At 44.1% G+C, this 25,509-nt stretch overlaps 1 protein-coding gene across 1 annotated transcript in view; it reads right to left on the bottom strand.

Annotated features, from left to right (window-relative positions):
- Positions 1 to 25,509, bottom strand: part of LOC139415248 (BTB (POZ) domain containing 7) — a 120,750-nt gene that overhangs the window by 7,738 nt on the left and 87,503 nt on the right. Inside the window, exons 4-9 of the mRNA XM_071163203.1 lie at positions 11,104 to 11,312; positions 7,969 to 8,044; positions 6,602 to 6,762; positions 5,664 to 5,807; positions 5,200 to 5,389; positions 1,316 to 1,494 (exon numbers count right to left, since the gene is read on the bottom strand). Of these exons, the coding sequence (XP_071019304.1) occupies positions 1,316 to 1,494; positions 5,200 to 5,389; positions 5,664 to 5,807; positions 6,602 to 6,762; positions 7,969 to 8,044; positions 11,104 to 11,312 (959 nt within the window). The remainder of the gene's footprint in view (positions 1 to 1,315; positions 1,495 to 5,199; positions 5,390 to 5,663; positions 5,808 to 6,601; positions 6,763 to 7,968; positions 8,045 to 11,103; positions 11,313 to 25,509) is intronic.

Here is a 25,509-nt window from a genome sequence, read left to right as displayed (position 1 = left end):
TTCATCTTAAAGGCAGTCTGCTACATTACAGCTATGTAAAAAAAAAGAGTCATTCTAACTGGGGGAAGTAAAAAAAAAATGCATTATTTCCTCTGCTCTCAGTTCAACGTTGGAGTTAACTTTGGCCCAGTCACCACTCAATGGAAAACTAAATAAAATGTAATGAGGGGGGACAAAATGCCTGATGAGCTCCAGCCAGAATTCCTAAGACGTTTGTCATTAAAGTGGCACGCTGGTGACAGAGACCTTCAGCGCATTAAATGAAAAACACAGCCAAACAAAAAGGAACACAGCATGAAAACAACAACATCTCCTCACCATATCCTTTAGAATGTTGACCAATCCATTACTGCCTAGACATTAGATATTGATATATAGCCTATTCTTTACCTATTATTTGACATATTGTACAAAACATTAAGAACACCTGTTCTTTCCATGACATAGACTGACCAGGTGAAAGCTATGCTCCCTTATTAATTTCACTTGTTAAGTCCACTTCAAATCAGTGTAGATGAAGGGGAGGCGACAGGTTAAAGAAGGATTTTTAAGCCTTGAGACATGGATTGTGTATGTGTGCCATTCAGAGGGTGAAGACAAAACATTTAAGTGTCTTTGAACAGGGTATGGTGGTAGTTGCTAGGCATACCGGTTTAAGTGTGTCAAGAACTGCAACGCTGCTGGGTTTTTCACTCTCTACAGTTTCCCATGTGTATCAAGAATGGTCCAACACCCAAAGGACATCCAGCCAACATGACATAACTGTGGGCCAGCCTCCATGTGAAAGCCTTTCGACACCTTGTAGAGCCCATGCCCCTATGAATTGAGGTTGTTCTGAGGGCAAAATGGGGGACTACAAAGCATCGGTAATATGCTTAGAATATACCCAAAAAGGGAGACGGGTACAAAATCTATTTTTGTGGATGGCCACGGGCACTTCTGTCGACAGGTGAAGTAGTTGAGAATCCATTCGCTATCATATAATTTTCACACTATGGGCGAAAGTTTGCACGAGGAAATGGCAGCGAGCATTGATCAAATTACCATAACATTTCAAATAGACGGCAGTAGGTACATTATCCTGTGCGAGCTCCAAACACGGCAACTGGCGACTGATCGCGTGCATCACCTGCATCATGCAGTTAACAAAATTCGGGTGAAATATCTTTGAAGAAAAGTAAAACATTTAATTGTGCTGAAGATGATCGTTTATATGCACTTATCTGAGCTCTTTGTGCCAACCTACAGCTTTACTAAGTTCAATAAAACGTAACAAATCTATAAAAAAAATTTAAAAGATTGATTGGCATCTCACCTGCAGCAGTTCTGCGGCGGCGTCCGGCAGGCCGAACTCGCGGAGCACGCGGATCTGCAGCTCATAGCTAACCGTGGCACCTTCGCCGCAGTTTAGGGCGTACGCACGCTGTACCTGGTCCGTGTGACGCAGGTCCTGCAGCCTCCGGATCATCTCCTTCACCACGGCCAGCCTGGGAACTGAGAGGGAGTTCATTACAAAAACATAACTGAGTGACCTGGCTGGCCTAGCTGTAATGCCCGCAGCCTCCGGAAATATTTAGCCTTTTCAATGGTCCCGGAGGGAATTTATTTTCTTCTTTATTGGCCCATCAAGTCTTCGGAGGACAAGTTACATTCTAATTTTACACAGTAGTTACTGTACATAGCAAAGATAGTTATTTGATATACACTATATCCTGATAGATAGTCCTTAAACATATCTAGTATATATTATATAGTGTTTTCAGTCTTAACTATTATTGATCATGAGCTTCTAATCCCACCCCTCAGCTACTCTCAGGCCATCCAACCTATCTCCTTAACCCCACCCCTCAGCTACTCTCAGGCCATCCCACCTATCTCCTTAACCCCACCCCTCAGCTACTCTCAGGCCATCCCACCTATCTCCTTAACCCCACCCCTCAGCTACTCTCAGGCCATCCAACCTATCTCCTTAACCCCACCCCTCAGCTACTCTCAGGCCATCCCACCTATCTCCTTAACCCCACTCCTCAGCTACTCTCAGGCCATCCCACCTATCTCCTTACCCCACCCCTCAGCTACTCTCAGGCCATCCCACCTATCTCCTTAACCCCACCCCTCAGCTACTCTCAGGCCATCCAACCTATCCCCTTAACCCCACCCCTCAGCTACTCTCAGGCCATCCCACCTATCTCCTTAACCCCACCCCTCAGCCACTCTCTGGCCATCCCACCTATCTCCTTACCCCACCCCTCAGCTACTCTCAGGCCATCCCACCTATCTCCTTAACCCCACCCCTCAGCTACTCTCAAGCCATCCCACCTATCTCCTTAACCCCACCCCTCAGCTACTCTCAGGCCATCCCACCTATCTCCTTAACCCCACCCCTCAGCTACTCTCAGGCCATCCTACCCATCTCCATAAACCACCCCTCAGCTACTCTCAGGCCATCCCACCTATCTCCTTAACCCCACCCCTCAGCTACTCTCAGGGCATCCCACCTACCTCCTTAACCCCACCCCTCAGCTACTCTCAGACCATCCCACCTATCTCCTTAACCCCACCCCTCAGCTACTCTCAGGCCATCCAACCTATCTCCTTAACCCCACCCCTCAACTACTCTCAGACCATCCCACCTATCTCCTTAATCCCACCCCTCAGCTACTCTCAGGCCATCCCACCTATCTCCTTAACCCCACCCCTCAGCTACTCTCAGGCCATCCAACCTATCTCCTTAACCCCACCCCTCAGCTACTCTCAGGCCATCCCACCTATCTCCTTAACCCCACTCCTCAGCTACTCTCAGGCCATCCCACCTATCTCCTTAACCCCACCCCTCAGCTACTCTCAGGCCATCCAACCTATCCCCTTAACCCCACCCCTCAGCTACTCTCAGGCCATCCCACCTATCTCCTTAACCCCACCCCTCAGCTACTCTCAGGCCATCCCACCTATCTCCTTACCCCACCCCTCAGCTACTCTCAGGCCATCCCACCTATCTCCTTAACCCCACCCCTCAGCTACTCTCAGGCCATCCCACCTATCTCCTTAACCCCACCCCTCAGCTACTCTCAGGCCATCCCACCTACCTCCTTAACCTCACCCCTCAGCTACTCTCAGACCATCCCACCTATCTCCTTAACCCCACCCCTCAGCTACTCTCAGGCCATCCAACCTATCTCCTTAACCCCACCCCTCAACTACTCTCAGGCCATCCCACCTATCTCCTTAACCCCACCCCTCAGCTACTCTCAGGCCATCCCACCTATCTCCTTAACCCCACCCCTCAGCTACTCTCAGGCCATCCCACCTATTTCCTTACCCCACCCCTCAGCTACTCTCAGGCCATCCCACCTATCTCCTTAACCCCACCCCTCAGCTACTCTCAGGCCATCCCACCAATCTCCTTAACCCCACCCCTCAGCTACTCTCAGGCCATCCCACCTATCTCCATAAACCACCCCTCAGCTACTCTCAGGCCATCCCACCTACTATCTCATTAACCCCACCCCTCAGCTACTCTCAGGGCATCCCACCTACCTCCTTAACCCCACCCCTCAGCTACTCTCAGGCCATCCCACCTATCCCCGTAAACCACCCCTCAGCTACTCTCAGGCCATCCCACCTATCTCCTTAACCCCACCCCTCAGCTACTCTCAGGCCATCCCACCTATTTCCTTAACCCCACCCCTCAGCTACTCTCAGGCCATCCCACCTATCTACGTAAACCACCCCCTTATGATTTCCATGTGCCATATTTTTTTCAAATATACTGTGATGTTTCACACAAACTCTGAACCTTTCTTATCGCATAGTATCTACAGATTGTAAGTTCAAGATGAATATTTTGACCAGGAGTATTATTATATTGTTGATTGATTATGGCTTTCCAAATCTCCCAACATTGCTATTTGTAGGGTTAGCCATTCCTGAACTAAGTCCCTGAGGAATTAGAAACGCTGTTATTTAATTGGATGGGGGGGGGGAGAGAGAGAAACACTAGGACTGAAGGGGCGAGAGAAATGGGAGAGAGAAGGATAGGTGAAAGCAAGGCCAATGGTGGAGGCCAAGGGGAATCATACAAAAGTGGAGGCCAAGGGGAATCATACAAAAGTGGAGGCCAAGGGGAATCATACAAAAGTGGAGGCCAAGGGGAATCATACAAAAGTGGAGGCCAAGGGGAATCATACAAAAAAGAAAGGCAGGGCAGACAAAAGAAAAGCAGAAAGATAAAGAAATGGAGGCGGGAAAGAGTGTGTCATCTCTCTATGGTAAGGGAGAAAACTGTAGGAGAAAAAGAGAGGGCGGGATGATGAGAAAGGGATGGAGAGAGTGGGAGACAGAGATGAAGGGTGAAAGGGTCATCTCGCAGGTCGTCCCATCTCTGTCAATAATGCCAATAACTACTGCTCGTCTGAGATCATAGAAGAATATAGAATATACCCACACAGTCCTATTAAATTGCTCTATTGGCTCTGGTCAAAAGTTGTGCACTATAAAGGGAGTAGGGTGCCAGCAGGCGAGAGCAAAGGAATGCCTTTCCAAACCCAGAAAATCAAGAGCTAACTGAGAACTTGAGGCCCTGTCAGGGCAGCGTGGTGGAGATTAACAATATATGCAACGCATAACCGCCTCTTCACTGGGCACTGAGTGGATCGGCAATGAGAAAAGAAAACAAAGAGGTTCATCACTTGTTGGAGGGATGAGGATAGATGGAGGAGGGGAAGTCGCTCTCTTATCTTGTATTGAAGAGAAATAGCCATAACAGAGTACTAACTTACACGGGTAGAAGTGGCGCCTTAAGCACAGGTTCGGGTTCTGTTCATCATTCCCAAACCTACACTGAAACGTTACGGAATAAAACTCACAGACTTTAGATCGGTACTTAAGGGCCAACTTTAACGTGCACCAAAATTTCATGAGATCTCCTACATGTTTCATGTCGGCCATTGGAGTTTGTAGGAAGACTGCAAATTGGTAGAGGCGGGATTTACTCAGTCAAGTTATCCATGTTTGTCATAGCAGCTTGCTCAACACCATTTGTTCCTTGTTACAATTGCATTAGCATCTTTTCAGGAAGAACTGACTTAGACGCTCTGGATAAGATCTACAAAATGACAAAAATAAATAAATCTACAGCCATGTTTTGATCATTTCCCTTTTGGGAAGCTGGAAGAAAGCTAGCTTTGCAGCTCCACCCACCTGGTATCTCATTGGCCACCACTGAGGGTGGGGTCGTCTGGCTGCCACCGATTTGCTGGTGGTTGATGATGTGACAGCACTGGGGCACAGCATTGTTGACCATGTAAAGGGTGTCGGGCACGTTGGACATGCGGACCATGCGCAGGCGCACCAGGTCTGTCTGCTCCACCATTATCTCATCCAGCACAGACTGACAGACAGTACAACAACAGGGGGGTTAGAATGTGTGTGTGTGTGTGTGTGTGTATGTGAGACACAGGGTTGGGGTCAATTCAGGTTTCAATTCAGTCAATTCCGAGGGCGAATTGTAATGAATCTTCATAGACAATAATGGACAATAGCATGGGTAATTTCAATCCACCCCTTGTATCTTAGATGTGACGGTGCCCACCATTGTTCATTTTGAGATGTACAAGCAGTGTGTGTGCGCACGTAGTGGTTCTGTTGTGTGGTGTTGTCCCAACCTTGGCCTCCTCCACGTAGGGCGAGAAGAGGCGAGGTCGCACGTAGATGCCGGCACTCTTTTGCCTCAGCCAAGAGTTGGCCTTTCCACCCTCCAACGTGGGCAGCATGTCTGAGGGAGGGGTGCTGATCAGACCCCTCTTCATCTGGGAGGGGGTAGAGTGGGAAGGGAGAGGGAGAGAGAGAGAGCAAAGAAAAGAGCGAGAGAGGAGGCAGAAAAAGAGAGGAGGTGTGGGGAAAAGAGGGAGAGTGAGAAGGAAAGCAGGAAGGAGAGCGGCAGTCAAGTTAAATGGAGGAATGCAACATACACTACAGCCAGACTGATCCTGCTGGCTTCATAGATCGAACATTTTGGCAACAAAATTACTTGCTGCATTAGGCTACCTCAACTTAAACCAAACACTGCAACAAGACACAGTATATAGTGCATAACATGATCTACAACGAAAACATTTATAATAAAGATCCTCACAGATTCTGTCTGCCCCTGTATGACTGTTTTAGCCTGGGAAAACACACCTTTATTAACCCTTATTTGACCAGGTACATTGACTGAGAACACATTGGCTGTGTCCAAAATTGGCACCCTCTTCCCTATATAGTGACCAGAGTTAGGGAAGAGTTGTAGGGAGAATTAACGAAATGAAGAAACCAACTGAAAGCTGGGGATGATTAGGTGGCCATGAGTGTATGAGGGGTTAGAATTAGGAATTTAACCAGGACACGTTCAACTCTTGCGATAAGTGCCATGGAATGACCACAGAGAATCAAGACATTGCACCGAGTTGGAGAGGACCTCGCTGTTGGGGGGGCAGTATGTGTTCGGTGCGGACACACACACACTCATTCACACACACTCACTGTGTCAGAGAGGACCTCGCTGTGGGGGGGCAGTATGTGTTCGGTGCGGACACACACACACTCATTCACACACACTCACTGTGTCAGAGAGGACCTCGCTGTGGGGGGGCAGTATGTGTTCGGTGCGGACGTAGGGCAGCAGAGGGGACAGGATCTCCTTGAGCTCCTCCAGGTCCAGGTCTCTCCTCTTCACCCCCCGCTTGTTCACGCTGTGGGCCGTGCCACTTAGGAGGTTGGGCTCTGAGGGGGGATACACACACACAGTAAGACACACACACAATGCAATCGGGATGTACAGTATCCAAGCTCCCACTATTTAGAACGTTGCAGTACATTAGTTCACAGCGTAGCCGTTTTTGCCACAGGAAAATGCCACCTAATCTATTTGACCTTACTTGATTAATAATTGTGTTCCGGACCTCGGCTAAATCGGGTTGCTTACTCCTGCAGTAAGGTATATATTTTCACACACACACACACACACACACACACACACCTTCACAAAAGCCAAAACATATGTGTTTGATCCATCCCTCCATGCAAACTAAGTAATTTAAGACACTGGAAAATGACATAAGCTGCTACTTTTCGAGTTCGGTCCTGCTGTATTTTTTGTGTATCTGGAGTAACTGGTTTCCCACGCCAAGGAAGAACCCCTTTGGGAGAGAGCTATGGTTTTCCAATTTCCAATGAAGAATCTTCAACAAAATACCTAGCTGCACCCAAAATAGACTGCTCATCTTGAACGACAAATGAAAGTGTAGAGAAGGAGTAAGCCTGACATCCCTGTTCTCCGGTTGGCCCAAACGCTCATCTGACTATGGTTGTGTCCCAAATGGCACCCGATTCCCTATGTAGTACACTAGATTTGACCAGGACCAATAAGGCTCAAGTCAAAAGTACTGCACTACGTAGGGAATAGGGTGCCATTTGGACTGCAGCCTATGGCTGGTTAGACTGAGTCAAGTCCCGTCCAGCCCTACTCAGCCAAGTCTCCCCTGGGCTTAGTTATTACTCCACTTAAACTGGATGAGGGCATAAATCACTGGCCCAGAGCAGTTTGTCAGGGGTGGGGTGTGTGTGTGTGTGTGTGTGTGTGTGTGTGTGTGTGTGTGTGTGTGTGTGTGTGTGTGTGAGAGAGAGAGAGGTATAGAATGAGCGAGTGAGACAGAAAGAGGGGTAGAGAAATAAGGAGAGTGAAGGAAAGAGCTTGATTGCAGAAGTTGCCCTGTAACTACAGACTTCGGATCAGATTAAACCCTTACCTTCAAACCTAACTGTAACCATTACAGCTTGGGGAATGAAACAATATCTGAGCCTGTATCAGTGGATGTGGGTATCTTCCACCTACTCCAAAGGGGGCGAGGGGAGAAGAGAGAGAAGGGCCAAAGGGAGAGGGAGGGAAGAAGAGAGGGAGGGAGAAAGAGGGAGGAATGGGTCTCTCACCTCGGTCGGCCATCCTCTTGATAAGCTGGTGCTCTCCCCACTTGATGAGGTACTTGAGGATGTCCTGTTCGCTGGCCTGTATACCGAGACAATAATTAGAAGCCATGGGAGATGAGGCGTGTATTCACATCGTACCATAACGTTTTGCAACGAAAACAAACGTTTCTTATTGGCAAAGTTAAGGAAGATGACCCACTAAGACTTGTCCGCTTGAACTCTACCTGTAATGTCACGTGTTTTGGATCTGTAGAAAAATGAATGAGCGTCAAGCTGCCTCTCGTTGTAGACCAGGAAAGTTACCAGGATATGAGCGCCCTGTGTTTGTCCTAAATCCTCTTTGGAAATTAAATACATTCGTTCTGGACTAAAAAAACAAGCACAGAATGCCAGGTCCAGTCCTCCCGTGTCTGCTGCTTTGAGTGAAGCGTTTCAGCTTTGATGTGGGTGAAAGAGGGCACAGGGTTTGCCTTTGATGGCATGACTTTGACCTCCAGGCAGATAATTGTCCAAACCATTGCTGTGCGTTGGCATGCATCGTGTATGTTTTTTTTTGTCATGTGTGAAAGTGAGAGAATTAAGGTGTAAACTAGCCTGTGTGTGTGCATGTCTCAGAAAATGTGTAATGCCTTACTATGTATACTTGCCAGTGTGCGTCTCTCCGCGTATGCATTCCTCTGTGCGTGTGTGTGTCTTCGTGTATGCTTGAGATTCTTCTCCTGCATGTGTTTGAATGTAACACTGAGCCAGGAACCCCTGTGGCGGACACTAATCTGCTCATCATAGACCGTTTGGGCTGGGGATTTGACGATGTTAGATGCCGGAAGCTCTCCCAGCACCAGTCAAGGATGCTGCTCCGAGGCCTACACAGCCTGGGGTGTATTCACTAGGAACCAAGCGGAAGCAAACGGGACGAAACGGGGAGGTACCTACCCTAATTTGTCCAATAGAAACTCACATTTTTGTTGAAAAGTGCTTGGTCAAGGTTTGCTACGGTCAGGTGTGCACTAATAAATACACCCCAGCTTAATCTTCCTCACACGAACAGCCTAGTCTTCCAAGGGTGACTTGACATTATCCTCTAAAAGCACCCAGGCTCGCAGCGCACACAAAAACACGGCACTACCTGCAGAGTAGTGCATCTCAAAACGTCTCGTCTGTGAATGTGGGAATGTGGAAATGTGTTGCATTGCGGTTACTTGGCACTCTGCTTGTGTGCGTTTAGAAGACTGAAATGCCACCCAAGGTCCTCATAAACTGGTCTGGTCTTCAAACAGTTAGCCTATTTGTATGCCACAAAGAGCCCTCATAAAACAGCCTTGTCTAACAGCACACGACCACTAACCAGTCCTAATATCATCTATCATCATCAACTTCTACAAGCAAATCCCCCCTCATATCCAGTCTATTTCCAAAGAGCTCAAAAGCATATATATTTCCCAGCAATGAAGCAGAAGCCCGTCAGATACTCGTTAAACACCTACAGTATAATACAGAGTGTAATGGTCACCACAGACACGAGCTCAATCATGATACACTGGCACTAGTAAGAGATAAGAGGGAGAAGAGCGAGCGAGAGAAAGGGGGAGGTGGAAGGGAGGAAGTGAGTGTTCTGAAGGACCATGCCAACTCCACCAACTCCCCAATTACCCTCTGGGCACTCCGCCTCTCCTGCCAACTCACCATACCCGTCTCCTCTCTGATAATGACCTTTCCGCCGTGTCATTAAAAGTTTGAATCAGGAAAAAAAGGTCTGTTTACATGGGAGTGGATACAGGATCCTCGAACATGGCGTTAGCTTGTAAACAAAAAATGCCTCTATATTAGCACCACTTTCTCACTCCAGTCTAGGTAGGGTGTCCAATCAAAAACGCATCTTTTGACCAAGGGGTAAAATGTTAATCGTCAATCGTGTAGATACTCCTCTAAGAAAACCAATGGTCTAAACCTCATATCTTTATCATATTCCGGTAAAAAGCTACAGGACTTTTTACCCTTGTAGGACGGCCAAGATTAGGGTAACTAAATCAATGGAGGCCAGAGAAAAAAAAGTGGTACAAAAAGGAACCCCCAAAAATATGAGTCAGCTAGGCTGGATGCTGTGCTAGAATTAAAGCTCACCGTTGAACTCGTCATCGTTCTTCTCGAATCCGGAGGACATTATACAATATAGAGGTAAGATGGATATTGATTTTGAGACGTATGCAGTATTTTCATATTTAAAGTATATGCTTTTCTTATTAATGCGAAATTCCTGTTATATTTCCGAAGACTTAAGAAAAACAAGCGTATCGCTGAAATGCCAACCGAGCCCTGAGCGTACCGCAAGCTTTTTTATTTCCAAAGCCTTTTACTTTTAAATCAGCTCGTGTCATGTTCATTTGGCTGTTTTATTATCGGATCTATTAGGTTACGAAAACCGACTTTTCAGATATAATGTCAATACAGTATGTTTGAGAGTTTATTTTTCATTGTGTTGTGCATGCCTGAGTTAAAGTGCCTTTTCATGCGTTTGAAGATTGTATAATGCTAACATCCTAGCCTTTGTATTTATTGTCAAATGGATTTCACATATGACACTACCATTTTCCCTTTGTAGAATTCCTTTGTTGGCTGAATATATCCATAGCATTTGGTGGCAACAGTCTGGAACAGGGACCACAGTATCTCCTGCAAGATCATCGGATTCAACCAACACTGGTAAAAATAAAAGTGCATTCTTACCAGGATTTGGTTTATTGCTTATTTTCCTGTTCTTCTCAAAATTCCAAGGTCTATACTTATGAACACTTGTTTAAACTCTTTCTCGAAAGTGCTATTTGCTAGCTTTCCCATGAGATAACGTGGCACACTTAGCCACTATGCTAACACGACCAGCATGATTATTTCATAAAACAAATTCCGCACCAGCCAATTAGACTCTAGGCGGTATAGGCCTAGCCAACAACCAATAGAATTTATTAAAATAGGTCAACTTGGCCACCAGAGGGATGTTGTAAACCTCCAAATTCGAGGTCTAGTTAGTTCCGCTTGGTTTGTAACAAGTGTGCCAATATATATGACATGATGCATCCTAAACTGGCCTACTAACGCTAGACAAAGCGAGTGAGTGAGTGCATGCATCTGCCTGCCTCTCACCTGCAAATAGTCTGACTGGATGGCAGCCACCAGGTGTTCCTTGCCCAGTTCGTAGAGCACGTCAGAGGTCATGACCTGGCTGAACTCCTCACACAGGAAGTGCATGGCCTGCCGGTGGACCCACTTTGAGCCGTAGGGCTGCGAGCTCCACTTCAGGATGGGCACCACCGTGTCCAGAGAGATGCTCTCCACCACAATGTCCTCGCAACCTGAAGACAAAGGGATAGGTGGGTTTATGAGGACATAAAGGGGCAAAATTGTAATATTTTGAAGGTTTTGCTTTCCATGACTGCAATATCTTAGTACTACACGTCACTGTCCCTGAACTGAATAAAATGGTCTGGTAACTGAAATTAATATAATACAAAGTCTAAAGCCAAGGACGCGACTGTCATATATAACATTGAGTACTGCAAATGTTAGCACGAGAGTGAGAGAAAGAAAAAGAAATTGAGTTACAGTGGGACCAAAAATACATACACATAATAACGACATTATAAATATTGATAGGAATGTATATCTGAGAAGAATTAAATGCTACAGTGGGGATCAATTAATAATTCACTCGATTGCACACACTGCTGTAGGGTAGTAGTGTTCCACACACAAAGCAATCAATCAATCTCAGAATATAATCTGAAAGTTACTAGTTCTCAAAAATCAATGTTTACATTTTAGTGATTTAGCAGAAGCTCTTATTAGCAGTTAGTGCGTTCATCTTAAGATAGATAGGTGGGACATCCACATCAGTCAGTCAGTACATTTTTCGTCAAATGAGTTTAACAAAGTCAGAGCTAGGAAGGGTGTTAGTTCACAAAAGTCTTGTTTTTTCCTCTCCAACACCATCCCTCATCTCGCTTTCCACCCTGACTTTGTTTAGTAACCTTTGTGTCAAAGTGTACGTACGGGTGTGTATACAAGTCATTTTTGCAGTTCATCTAACACCGTAAATCTAAAAAACAGACAATGGCAAACTTTTTAAAACAATTTGCAATGGAAAGTTAAAGTGTGTGTTTCTTATTGGACAAGTCAAGATAGTCCCTCCCTGTTCCAGTTAGTTTTGTTCCATCAGGTGCCAAATGAACACGACCCAGACCATTTTCTGTCAACATCTAAGGTGTTACGCACATTGAGCCATGCGTCACATATCATTTCAGAGAGACTGACAGAGCTCATAAAGCTCTGTGGCATGCGTAGGACACCACAAATCAGTCACACATCAACTGACTTCTTGGTGATCTAGGAGGTTGCTCAGAGCTGTATGCTATTTAAGCCAATTGAACCATTAGTCTAATGTTCACTGTTGCTAAAAATCTGTCTGACAGTCCTACTGAGATCTGTGGTGGCGATTAGCAAACTAGCATGTCTCCTTGGTGACTAGGTCCTGCGGTGCGTTAGGGCAAATGCTAGTTGATCATGCAAACATGCTGGTCTCGTTAGCTTAGTCTGTAGACTTGGACACAACCTGTTTGGCTGCTGACACGCTCGTGGCTGTGCACTCTGGTGTTGCTGATGTGGTGGGACCACACTGTTCTTAAATGTCAGCTCAGCGAGCTGGCCCCGAGGCTGGGTATGACATAAGTCATGCAAGGTCAGCGCTCTTTGCCGTTCCACAAACTTGCTCTAGAGTTTCTAGTGTGCTCCTAGCACTCATTGTAGGGTGTTCACCCATAAATTGATTTCATTAAATGTTTATGAAAATATGTTCAATAGAGATGGTGTATTTCTGAGTTTTTCCCTTTTAAATCAACATTCAAAAAGGCATTCGCACGTCTGAGCTATCTTTTTTGCAGGTGCATAGTGACAGTTGAATAAGATGAGAAAAAACAAGAACCCCCCTTTAAATCACCATAGAAACAGCCCTTGTCAATGTTGATTGACCGGGCTTAGAGGAATAGAAAGCCACGGATATAGAGATGGTATCAAGTTTTATTTATGATTCAAAGCACAAAAACGTCTCCAAACGTTACCACCTCCCAACGCAGAAACATGGAAGAGAAACAACCAAGCTGTGCATTAAAAATTAACAACGGTCACAACAAACTAACGTTCTCATGTAATACTGTTAAGTACAAGCATATTAAGGTTATAATATTGTAGAGAACAATCTAATAATGAATTGTGTAAATAATAATGGCAGTTTTCTTTAGCCTGTTTAGACAATTTAGTAGCACCCTCTTGAATTTACCGGTATTTCACTTCATTCTAGAGCAGTGAGTGAACGCCCTACTTCTTATTATTACTGAGATATTAATGGAATGATCCACTGCAGGTCCACTGCTGCCTGATACATTGCATTATTAGCCCTTTTAAGTTACACAAAGTTCCTATAAGGTTAATTAAAGTATCAGTACTTTGCAACTCCTTAAATGTTACCCTAAGAAATGTCACAGATTTTCTATATCACTCCATAACTAAAGGGCAACTGTACATTACCAGTTTTTTTTACACTGAAAATCATTCCTAAACAAGCTTGTGGCTCTATTCTTAAAAACGAAAATCAGTATTTTTCTCCCACTCCTCTCCAAACAGACACCCACTACTATCATGGCTGCTGGATCAATACTTAAACTTTACTCTCGTCATATCTCACTGCAGGCCAGAAGAAGAAAAAAAACTCGCAACTGTAAAACAAATAAATTATGTTGGGGAGTTTTTATTTAGCTCTTTCTTTGTTTATAAAGGGACGGGGGAGCAACGAGAGCATGCGGCGTTGAGGCATTAAAACGCTCAGCCATATTGCTGATATCAGAGACCTAAATGAAAATGTCACTTTAGTGATGGGGTTGTGGAGCGCCCCGCAGAAAGCTGGCTTACGCTTCTCTGCTCTCCTGGGGAGGGCTGTGGATGAGGAGCACTAGCTTGTGTTTCTAATACAGTGGCCTGTAGTCCAGTCCATCCAACCTCAAACTGAGTATTTCAGCAGTGAAGAGCCTGTGTATTGTTTGATTATAGATGAACTCAGATGACCTGGAACAACTGGACCTGAGAAGTCTTCAATTCCATAACTTAATTGTCCCAGTATGGAAAAAATAATTGTGTAGCCAGGACCTCACATAAAAATACTAATAATACTGTACTGTATACACCAACTATTCACATTTGGGAACTATTCACATTTCAGTGATAGTTACCGGTTTTGTTTTCTCCATTTGAAAATGGTTCCATGGCTTTGAAAACACCTTTTGCTCACCAGAAACCAGAAGCCTGACATGTGAAGCAGCAGCAGCAACACCCCTGGCCCCTGCAGTGTTTATGATAGGAATTGAAGATGTACCAAAAGATTATTGCGGGCATCAACCAACTGAGCTGTGACTACAGCCTAATTTCAAGGTAGAGATTAGAAGGAAAGATACACGATGGGGTCTGATAGTGACTCGCACAAGAAGTCTCCCTGTCTCTTAGACACACACACACACACACACACACACACACACACACACACACACACACACACACACACACACACACACACACACACACACACACACACACACACACACACACACACACACACACACACACACACACACCTCACAGGCGTGTAGAACATATATGCTGTTAATCCCATTATGTTCACTCCTTCGTTTTCATCAGCATGACGGAGCAAATTAACTGGTCTCACTTCAAGCTGTGTATTCCAGATTTATAACAGCTGTTGATAGAGCCAAAACGGTGTATCCTGCCCTTATTATGCAAGCTCAAAGCGTCAACACTGACATGTTGAAACATTCATAACTTCCCGGGAAAACTTTTTTCAATCACAAGGCAATAAGGTTTTCATTTTTCACATGTGGTCAGTCAGTGTAAATAGATAAAAATGACAACTGCGGCTATTCTGTGTTGAGTTGTTAAACAAAATGAAACAGGTCCTCCTACATCCTTAATTTTGAGTTATTTATGCAACTTTAGTTGTGATACAAACCTTAGAATGTATTAGAACTCAAAACATATAGACTAAGGCTGCATGATGCGACTAACGATAATTAGAAAAAAGCTGCATGAAAGGCATGTTCTGCTGAGATTCTTGCGCAGGCTGCACACACTTCAGTCCCTCATTCACAATTTGACAAGCGCTTGATAACATTCTCACCCATCAGACTATTCACAATTTAACCTGGTCTTTACATATAGCCTACTAATATAGACCTGCTAAAGCTGCCCGGTACACTGTAAGTACTGTTATTTCGAAGTGGAAACGTCTAGAAGCAACAACGGCTCAGCTGTGAAGGGGTAAGCCACACAAGCTCACAGAACGGGACCGCCGAGTGCTGTAGCGGGTAGCGAGAAAAAAATCGCCTGTCCTCAGTTTCAGCACTCACTGTCTAGTTCCAAACTACCTCTGGAGCAAGGTCAGTGGAGGAACTGTTCGTCGGGAGCTTCATGAAATGGGTTTCCATTGCTGAGCAGCAGCACAAGCCTAAGATCACCATGCTCAATGCCAAGTGTCAGCTGGACTGTTGTAAAGCTCGCCGCCATTGTAATCTGGAGCAGTGGAAACCATCTGGCAGTCCGATGGACAAAAATGGATTTGGCAGATGCCAGTAGAACGCTACCTGCTTGAATGCATATTGCCAACTGTAAAGTTTGGTGAAGGAGGAATATTGGTCTGGGGCTGTTTCTCATGGTTTGGGCTAGGCCCCTTAGTTCCAGTGGAGGGAAATCTTAACGCTACAGCATACAATGACATTCTAGATGATTCTGTACTTCCAATTTTGTGGCAACAGTTTGGGGAAGACCCTTTCCTGTTTAAGCATGACAATGCCCCGTGCACAAAGCGAGGTCCATACAGAAATGGTTTGTCGAGATCAGTGTGTAATAACTTGACTGGCCTGCATAGAGCCCTGACCTTAACCCCATCGACAACCTTTGGGATGAATTGGAACACTGACTGCGAGCCAGGCCTAATCACCCAACATCAGTACCTGACCTCTCTAATGCTTGTGGCTGAATTGAAGAAAGCCCCCACAGCAATGTTCCAACATGTAGTGAAATGCTGTCCCAGAAGTGTGGAAGCTGTCACAGCAGCAAAGGGGAGACCAACTCCATATTAATGACCATGACATTGGAATGAGGTATTCAACGAACAGGTGTCCATATACTTTTGGTCATGTAGTGAGTGTACAGTGCATTTGAAAGTATTCAGACACCTTGAGTTTCCACATTGTTATTTTACAAACTTATTCTAGAATGGATTCAATTGTTTTCCTCATCAATCTACACACAATACCCCAAGGTGACAAAGCAAAACATTTTATTTTTGTATTCAATTTTTTTGTATTAAAAATAAACAAAAATACCTTATTTACATAAGTATTCAGACCCTTTGCTATGAGACTCGAAGTTGAGCTCAGGTCCATCCTATTTCCATTGATCATCCTTCAGATGTTTCTACAACTTGACTGGAGTCCACCTGTGGTAAATTCAATTGATTGGACAAGATTTGTAAAGGCACACACCTGTCTACAGTGGTTCGTCCTTTAAAAGTTGTACTGCAGCACAGCTTGCATGATGCTGTAGAATTGAATGGCACGCTAGAATTCTATGGCACGCTAAGTGTGAACCACTAGTACCATTAATGCTAGTTAGTGCTAGTTTGACCACCAGAGGGCATCTTTGAGAAGCATTTGATAGCTTTCAATAGTGGCTGTACTGGAGAATGTAGGCACACGGGAGACCGGGGTTCAATTCCCGACGGGGAGGAAGGAGTAGGCTGTCCTTGTAAATTTGAATTTGCTCTTAACTGATTCCATATGTGTTATTTAATAGTTGTGATGTCTTCAATATTATTCTACAATGTAGAAAATAGTAAAAATAAAGAAAAGCCCTGAGAAGGTGTGTCCAAACTTGACTGGTACTTGCTTAATTAATATTATGGTGTTTCTATTCCAAGAAAAAACTAAAAACCCTCGGTTTCCGTCAGGATGGAACAGAAAATATGGTAATGTACAACGTGACGATCGGGAGTACAGTATTGGGCTATTTAGCTAAACTATCCCTGTGTCGTGCGGGCACGTGGGAGACCGGGGTTCAATTCCCCGACAGGGATTATGGAGTAGGCTGTCCTTGTAAATAATAATTTGTTCTTAACTGACCTGTCTAGTTAAATAAAGGTTACACTACGAGCATAACATTTCTACACCCAGATGGAGATTCAGTGAAAATAAAAATCTCATTGATGTATCAAGAACAGTTCCCATGCTTGTCTCAGAGCAGTGGGAAACAGTGCTAAAATAGTTGTAGGCTATTGCTTCAAATCCTATTGCTTCTTACTTCAATATGCTCTTTAAATAAATTAGACCTGCACCACTTTTAGCACCACATTACTCATCACTAGTGAGACTCATGTCGCCTGCGGTAGGCCTACAGTATATCGGAAAATATGACGTGACTCTCCGCCAATAATTACATGAGAGAGTTCATTAGCAAGTGCATCGGCGATGTTGTACCCACAGCAACTATTAAAACAGTCCCAAACCAGACACTGTGGATTGATGGCAGCATTTGCGTGAAATTGAAAGCGCGAACCATGCGAACCACTGCTTTTAACCAGGGCAAGGTGACCGGAAACATGACCGAATACAAACAGTGTAGCTATTCCCTCCGCAAGGCAATCAAACAAGCTAAGCGTCAGTATAGAGACAAAGTAGAGTAGCAATTCAACGGCTCAGACACAAGAGGTATGTGGCAGGGTCTACAGTCAATCACGGATTACAAAAAGAAAACCATGCACGCCTCCAACTCAATCATCAAGTTCGCGGACGACACTACAGTGGTAGGCTTGATTACCAACAACGACGAGACGGCCTACAGGGAGAAGGTGAGGGCCCTCGGAGTGTGGTGTCAGGAAAATAACCTCACACTCAACGTCAACAAAACAAAAGGAGATGATCGTGGACTTCAGGAAACAGCAGAGGGAGCACCCCCCTATCCACATCGACGGGACAGTAGTGGAGAGGGTAGTAAGTTAAGTTCCTCGGCGTACACATCACGGACAAACTGAATTGGTCCACCAACACAGACAGCGTGGTGAAGAAGGTGCAGCAGCGCCTCTTCAACCTCAGGAGGCTGAAGAAATTCGGCTTGTCACCTAAAACACTCACAAACCTTTACAGATGCACAATCGAGAGCATCCTGTCGGGCTGTATCACCGCCTGGTACGGCAACTGCTCCGCCCACAACAGTAAGGCTCTCCAGAGGGTAGTGAGGTCTGCACAACCCATCACCGGGGGCAAACTACCTGCCCTCCAGGACACCTACACCACCTGATGTCACAGGAAGGCCATAAAGATCATCAAGGACAACAACCACCCGAGCCACTGCCTGTTCACCCCGCTATCATCCAGAAGGCGAGGTCAGTACAGGTGCATCAAAGCAGGGACCGAGAGACTGAAAAACAGCTTCTATCTCAAGGCCATCAATCAGACTGTTAAACAGCCACCACTAACATTGAGTGGCTGCTGCCAACATACTGACTCCAGCCACTTTAATAATGGACAAATTGAAAAATGTATCACTAGCCACTTTAAACAATGCCACTTAATATAATGTTTACATACCCTACATTACTCAAGTCATATGTATATACCGTACTCTATACCATCTACTGCATCTTGCCTATGCCGTTCTGTACCATCACTCATTCATATATTTTTATGTACATATTCTTCATCCCTTTACACTTGTGTGTATAAGGTAGTTGTTGTGAAATTGTTAGGTTAGATTACTCGTTGGTTATTTCTGCATTGTCGGAACTAGAAGCACAAGCATTTCGCTACACTCGCATTAACATCTGCTAACCATGTGTATGTGTGACAAATAACATTTGATTTGATTTTAATTACATAGAGGCTATTTCTGTAATTCAGTGATATTTATTCCCATAGTAATTCATTATGGATCCTTAAATAAATAAACATCGGCATTTTGAAAGAGTATTTTTATCATTATTTTATTAACGAAAGCATAAAATGCCATTATTAGTTACATTGTTTTAGTTTGAATGTGCAGAACAGCGGGAACGTTTCTCTAGTCAGCGCCATTATTAGTGCAATGACCTTTAAAAGTGTTACCAGTGTGGCAGGGTGTGGGTCCTCCCCTCTCCCCCTTCCTCCTCCTCCCTTCCCCATGGGCTAGGTCGGTCTTCTGTGCGTGGCTCTGCGGCCCATCCCGTGCCCCCTGCCCTTGTGCCTTGAACCTTGCGCGCTTTCAGTGGATACAGCTGGAGAACTGCAAAGCAATCCCATTGTGCGCCCCTCGGGAGCCATGACCAATATGTATTGTCCTGCTAATAACAGGGTTAATAATATATCTGTGAGAATATCCAACAGGCTTTTATATCATTCTAAATACAGTGCCTTGCGAAAGTATTCGGCCCCCTTGAACTTTGCGACCTTTTGCCACATTTCAGGCTTCAAACATAAAGATATAAAACTGTATTTTTTTGTGAAGAATCAACAACAAGTGGGACACAATCATGAAGACATTTATTGGATATTTCAAACTTTTTTAACAAATCAAAAACTGAAAAATTGGGCGTGCAAAATTATTCAGCCCCTTTACTTTCAGTGCAGCAAACTCTCTCCAGAAGTTCAGTGAGGATCTCTGAATGATCCAATGTTGACCTAAATGACTAATGAGGATAAATACAATCCACCTGTGTGTAATCAAGACTCCGTATAAATGCACCTGCACTGTGATAGTCTCAGAGGTCCGTTAAAAGCGCAGAGCATCATGAAGAACAAGGAACACACCAGGCAGGTCCGAGATACTGTTGTGAAGAAGTTTAAAGCCGGATTTGGATACAAAAAGATTTCCCAAGCTTTAAACATCCCAAGGAGCACTGTGCAAGCGATAATATTGAAATGGAAGGAGTATCAGACCACTGCAAATCTACCAAGACCTGGCCGTCCCTCTAAACTTTCAGCTCATACAAGGAGAAGACTGATCAGAGATGCAGCCAAGAGGCCCATGATCACTCTGGATGAACTGCAGAGATCTACAGCTGAGGTGGGAGACTCCATAGGACAACAATCAGTCGTATATTGCACAAATCTGGCCTTTATGGAAGAGTGGCAAGAAGAAAGCCATTTCTTAAAGATATCCATAAAAAGTGTTGTTTAAAGGTTGCCACTAGCCACCTGGGAGACACACCAAACATGTGGAAGAAGGTGCTCTGGTCAGATGAAACCAAAATTGAACTTTTTGGCAACAATGCAAAACGTTATGTTTGGCGTAAAAGCAACACAGCTGAACACACCATCCCCACTGTCAAACATGGTGGTGGCAGCATCATAGTTTGGGCCTGCTTTTCTTCAGCAGGGACAGGGAAGATGGTTAAAATTGATGGGAAGATGGATGGAGCCAAATACAGGACCATTCTGGAAGAAAACCTGATGGAGTCTGCAAAAGACCTGAGACTGGGACAGAGATTTGTCTTCCAACAAGACAATGATCCAAAACATAAAGCAAAATCTACAATGGAATGGTTCAAAAATAAACATATCCAGGTGTTAGAATGGCCAAGTCAAAGTCCAGACCTGAATCCAATCGAGAATCTGTGGAAAGAACTGAAAACTGCTGTTCACAAATGCTCTCCATCCAACCTCACTGAGCTCGAGCTGTTTTGCAAGGAGGAATGGGAAAGAATGTCAGTCTCTCGATGTGCAAAACTGATAGAGACATACCCCAAGCGACTTACAGCTGTAATCGCAGCAAAAGGTGGCGCTACAAAGTATTAACTTAAGGGGGCTGAGTAATTTTGCACGCCCAATTTTTCAGTTTTTGATTTGTTAAAAAAGTTTGAAATATCCAATAAATGTCGTTCCACTTCATGATTGTGTCCCACTTGTTGTTGATTCTTCACAAAAAAATACAGTTTTATATCTTTATGTTTGAAGCCTGAAATGTGGCAAAAGGTCGCAAAGTTCAAGGGGGCCGAATACTTTCGCAAGGCACTGTAAATAATAATCACTTTGTTTAAAAAAGAACAATATTTTGGTGATTTTGTTTTCAAATAAAGTAAAATGAACAAGAAAAAGGCCATCCTTTAACACGGGGTGAGACATTGTTACTAATTTGTAAATAAAGCCAGTTTGTTATTTAGAATGATTTATTTAAATTTTTAGGAGGGAGAGAAACCAAAAACCTACAATCATCTCATGGGTCTCCCAGTCGAGGGCGGCACAGGTATTGAGCCAGCATCTGTAGCAACACAGCTTGCACTGCTATGCAGTGTGCTGCAGGTGCAACTCAGGTACTGCATAACGTGAACGGTTGGGAGTGGCCTACAGTATTACAGTAAGAGCAAAACAAACCTAACAAAATAAAACCTTAGTGTAACAACAGTTTTAATAAGAAATACTGAAGCCGTGCACAAATATTAGTTTTTTTTTATTAGGTTTATGTCGCCCATTCCTTGTCAGACACAGTAGGACACAAAAGCATAATCAGTGCTCTAACTCACCCTTGCGCTGGTCTGGAGCAATGAAGTGGTGATGCAGGGTACCGTACTAAACCACAAATTACCTTTAAGTCCTGCAGCATAATCACAAAACCTTTAATGGAGCAACCACTGTATATAAGGTCCCACAGTTGAGAGTGCATGTCAAAGCAAAAACCAAGCCATGAGGTCAAAGGAATTGTCCATACAGCTGAGACAGGATTGTGTCGAGGCACAGATCTGGGTAAGGGCTGGGTAAGGTTGCCAATGTCTGCAGCAATTAAGGTCCCCTAGAACACAGTGGCCTCCATCATTCTTAAATGGAAGCAGCACCAACAAGACTCTTCCTAGAGCTGGCCACCCAGCCAAACAGAGCAATCGTGGGAGAAGGGCCTTGGTCAGGGAGGTGACCAAGAAACCAATAGACACGCTGACAGAGCTCCAGAGTTCCTCTGTGGAGATGGGAGAACCTTCCTGAAGGACAACCATCTCTGCAGCTTACCCCACCAATCAGGCCTTTATGGCAGATTGGCCAGACAGAAGTCACTCCTCAGTAAAAGGCACACGACAGCCCGCTAAGAGCTTGTCTAAAAGGTACCTAAAGCACGAGAAACAAGACTCTCTGGTCTGATGAAACCAAGATCAAATTATTTGTATTGAATGGCAAGCGTCACGTGTAGAGGAAACCTGGCACCATCCCTATGTTGGAGCATGGTGGCAGCATCATGTTGTGGGGATGTTTTTCAGCAGCAGGGAGACTAGTCAGGCTTGAGGGAAAGATAAATGGAGCACAGAAATAACCTTGATGAAAACCTGCTCCAGAACACTCAGGACCTCAGACTGGGGTGAAGGTTCGCCTCCCAACATGTCAACGACCCTAAGCACACAGCCAAGACAACACAGGAGTGGCTTAGGGACCATTCTCTGAATGTCCTTGAGTGGCCCAGCCAGAGCCTGGATTTGAACCCAATCCAACATCTCTTGAGAGTCCTGAAAATAGATGTGCAGCAATGCTCCCCAACCAACCTGACAGAGCTGGAGAGGATCGGAGTTAGAGTAAAGGGTATGAATACTTATGCAAATGTTGTTTTTTAATACATTTGCAAAAATGTCTAAAAACCTGTTTTTGATCAGTCATTGTGGGGTATTGTGTGTAGATTGATATACAGTTGAAGTGGGAAGTTACATACACCTCAGCCAAATACATTTAAACTCAGTTTTTCACAATTACTGACATTTAATCCTAGTAAAAATTCCCTGTCTTAGGTCAGTTAGGATCACCACTTTATTTTAATAATATGAATAGTAGAGAGTGATTTATTTCAGCTTTTTTTCTTTCATCACATTCCCAGTGGGTCAGAAGTTTAAATACACTCAATTAGTATATAGTAGCATTGCCTTTAAATTGTTTAACTGGGTCACGCGTTTTGGGTAGCCTTCCACAAGCTTCCCACAATAAGTTGGGTGAATTTTGGCCCATTCCTCCTGAGTTGGTGTAACTGAGTCAGGTTTGTAGGCTTCCTTGCTCGCACACACTTTTTAAGTTCTGCTAACAAATGTTCTATAGGATTGAGGTCAGGGCTTTGTGATGGCCACTCCAATACCTTGACTTTGTTGTCCTTAAGTCATTTTGCCACAACTTCGGAAGTATGCTAGGGGTCAATGTCCATTTGGAAGACCTATTTACGACCAAGCTTTAACTTCCTGACTGATGTCTTGAGAAGTTGCTTCAATGCATCCACAAAAGCTTCTACCACATGTGGCACCAGTCCCTCCTGCACCCTCACAACATGATGCTGCCACCCCCACGACATGATGCTGCCACCCCCGTGCTTCGTGGTTGGGATAGTGTTCTTCGGCTTGCAAGCCTCCCCCTTTTTCCTCCAAAACATAACAATGGTCATTATGGCCAAACAGTTATTTTTTTGTGTCATCAGACCAGAGGACATTTCTCCAAAAAGTACGATCTTTGTCCCCATGTGCAGTTGCAAAGCCTTGCCTTGCTGAGCGTCCTTTCAGGTTATGTCGACATAGGACTCGTTTTACTGTGGATATAGATACTTTTGTACCTGTTTCCTCCAGCACCTTCACAAGGTCCTTTGCTGTTGTGCTGGGATTGATTTGCACTTTTCACATCAAAGGACGTTCATCTCTAGGAGACAGAACGCGTCTCCTTCCTGAGCGGTATGACAGCTGCGTGGTCCCATGGTGTTTATACTTGCGTACTATTGTTTGTACAGATGAACATGGTACCTTCAGGCATTTGGAAATTGCTCCCAAGGATGAAACAGACTTGTGGAGGTCTACAATTTGTTTTCTGAGGTCTTGGCTGATTTCTTTTGATTTTCCCACGATGTCAAGCAAAGAGGCACTGAGTTTGAAAGTAGGCATTGAAATACATCCACAGGTACACCTTCAATAGACTCAAATGATGTCAATTAGCCTATCAGAAGTTTGAAGCCATGACATCATTTTCTGGAATTTTCTAAGCTGTTTAAAGGCACAGTCAACTTAGTGTATGTAAACTTCTGACCTACTGGAATTGTGATACAGTTTATTATAAGTGAAATAATCTGTCTGTAAACTATTTTTTGAAAAATGACTTGTCAAGCACAAAGTAAATGTCCCAACCGACTTTACACAAATTTATTGTTAACAAATATATATATATATATATATATATATATATATATATATATATATATATATATATCAAATTGATATTAAATCAATTTTAGAATAAGGATGTAATGTAACAAAATGTGGAAAAAGTCAAGGGGTCTGAATACTTTTTGAATGTACCATATGTGTGACATTTGTTTTGATTTAGAATGGGCCATTATCATGCACCTGTCAGAACACTGACATCATTTGCATTGATGTCAACGTGATTAGAGGGACAATATAACACAGAGTACCAAGCCATTAGCGACTGGCGGTTAGCAAGTTTGGTAGGCTACTAATGACCATTAGCAGCGCAGGTTTGGAGAAGCCCAGAAGCCTGGAATTTGACTGCGGTCTTGACTCTTGATTGCCGGTATGGTGGTAATATGGTCACCGTAACAGGTCTATCCCTACCACCAAGCCTAGCTATCAAAAACTATTAGCTACAGCTCTCAAATACAGAAGTGCATAAACGTAATACAGTATAATCTGCATTATACACAGCCAGGTTGCAAGCTAAACAAATCATGTAGGCTATGCGTCACATAATTAACATTGCCAGCTAACATTAGCTAAACCAGCCATCAGGACTATATTACAATTTAAGCTAATTATTGCAAAACAAACCAGGCCTCGTTTTATCCTGTAACGCAAATCATTACAATCATTACATGGGATATAGTTAAGCAAAAGTCACCTTAAGACGTTAGCTTAATTCAGAGTGACAAAAACATTGCACTGCTATTAAGATCTTTACTGTAGGAGCATTTGGCTACACAAGATCATTCTGTTTACATCTGACAGCTGGGAGATTGGTGATTCGAGGAAGACTCGCCGGGACCTCCGGTGGTAGAGGTCGAGATATGACCAGATCGCAAGTTTAGATTACAGTATAAGGTCTAGCCGAGGATATTTTCTCAACATTTCAAGGCACTCTCTCGTAGTGAGAATAGGGCATCAGTCCCTGCTCTCATTAGTTCAACACAGTAGGGGGGGGGGGGTTATCTTCTTGTTTCCCCCTTTCATCGAAAATGACTGGTCACGGGTAGATAGAATTTGAAAACAAAAAAATTCTTCAATGCTCCAAAAACTATGGGGTCAAATATTCGGCACAAATTACATTGGAAGCACCTTATGAGAGTATGTAAATAGTTTCAATGAAAATAAAAAATATCTGTTCATCTAAGTGATAACTAATGTCTTCTACCTACAGCAACACTGTCCTGGTTCACAATGAGGCACTTGTTCAATCCCTCCCCTTGACACCAATATGAAATTCTCTGCAAAGGAAGACCTGCAGC

This window comes from Oncorhynchus clarkii, chromosome 8 (genome assembly GCF_045791955.1).
Source record: "Oncorhynchus clarkii lewisi isolate Uvic-CL-2024 chromosome 8, UVic_Ocla_1.0, whole genome shotgun sequence".
In the NCBI taxonomy this organism is placed as follows: Eukaryota; Metazoa; Chordata; class Actinopteri; order Salmoniformes; family Salmonidae; genus Oncorhynchus; species Oncorhynchus clarkii.
Note: the sequence above shows the minus strand (reverse complement) of the source record. Positions and strands in the feature narration are given on the sequence as shown.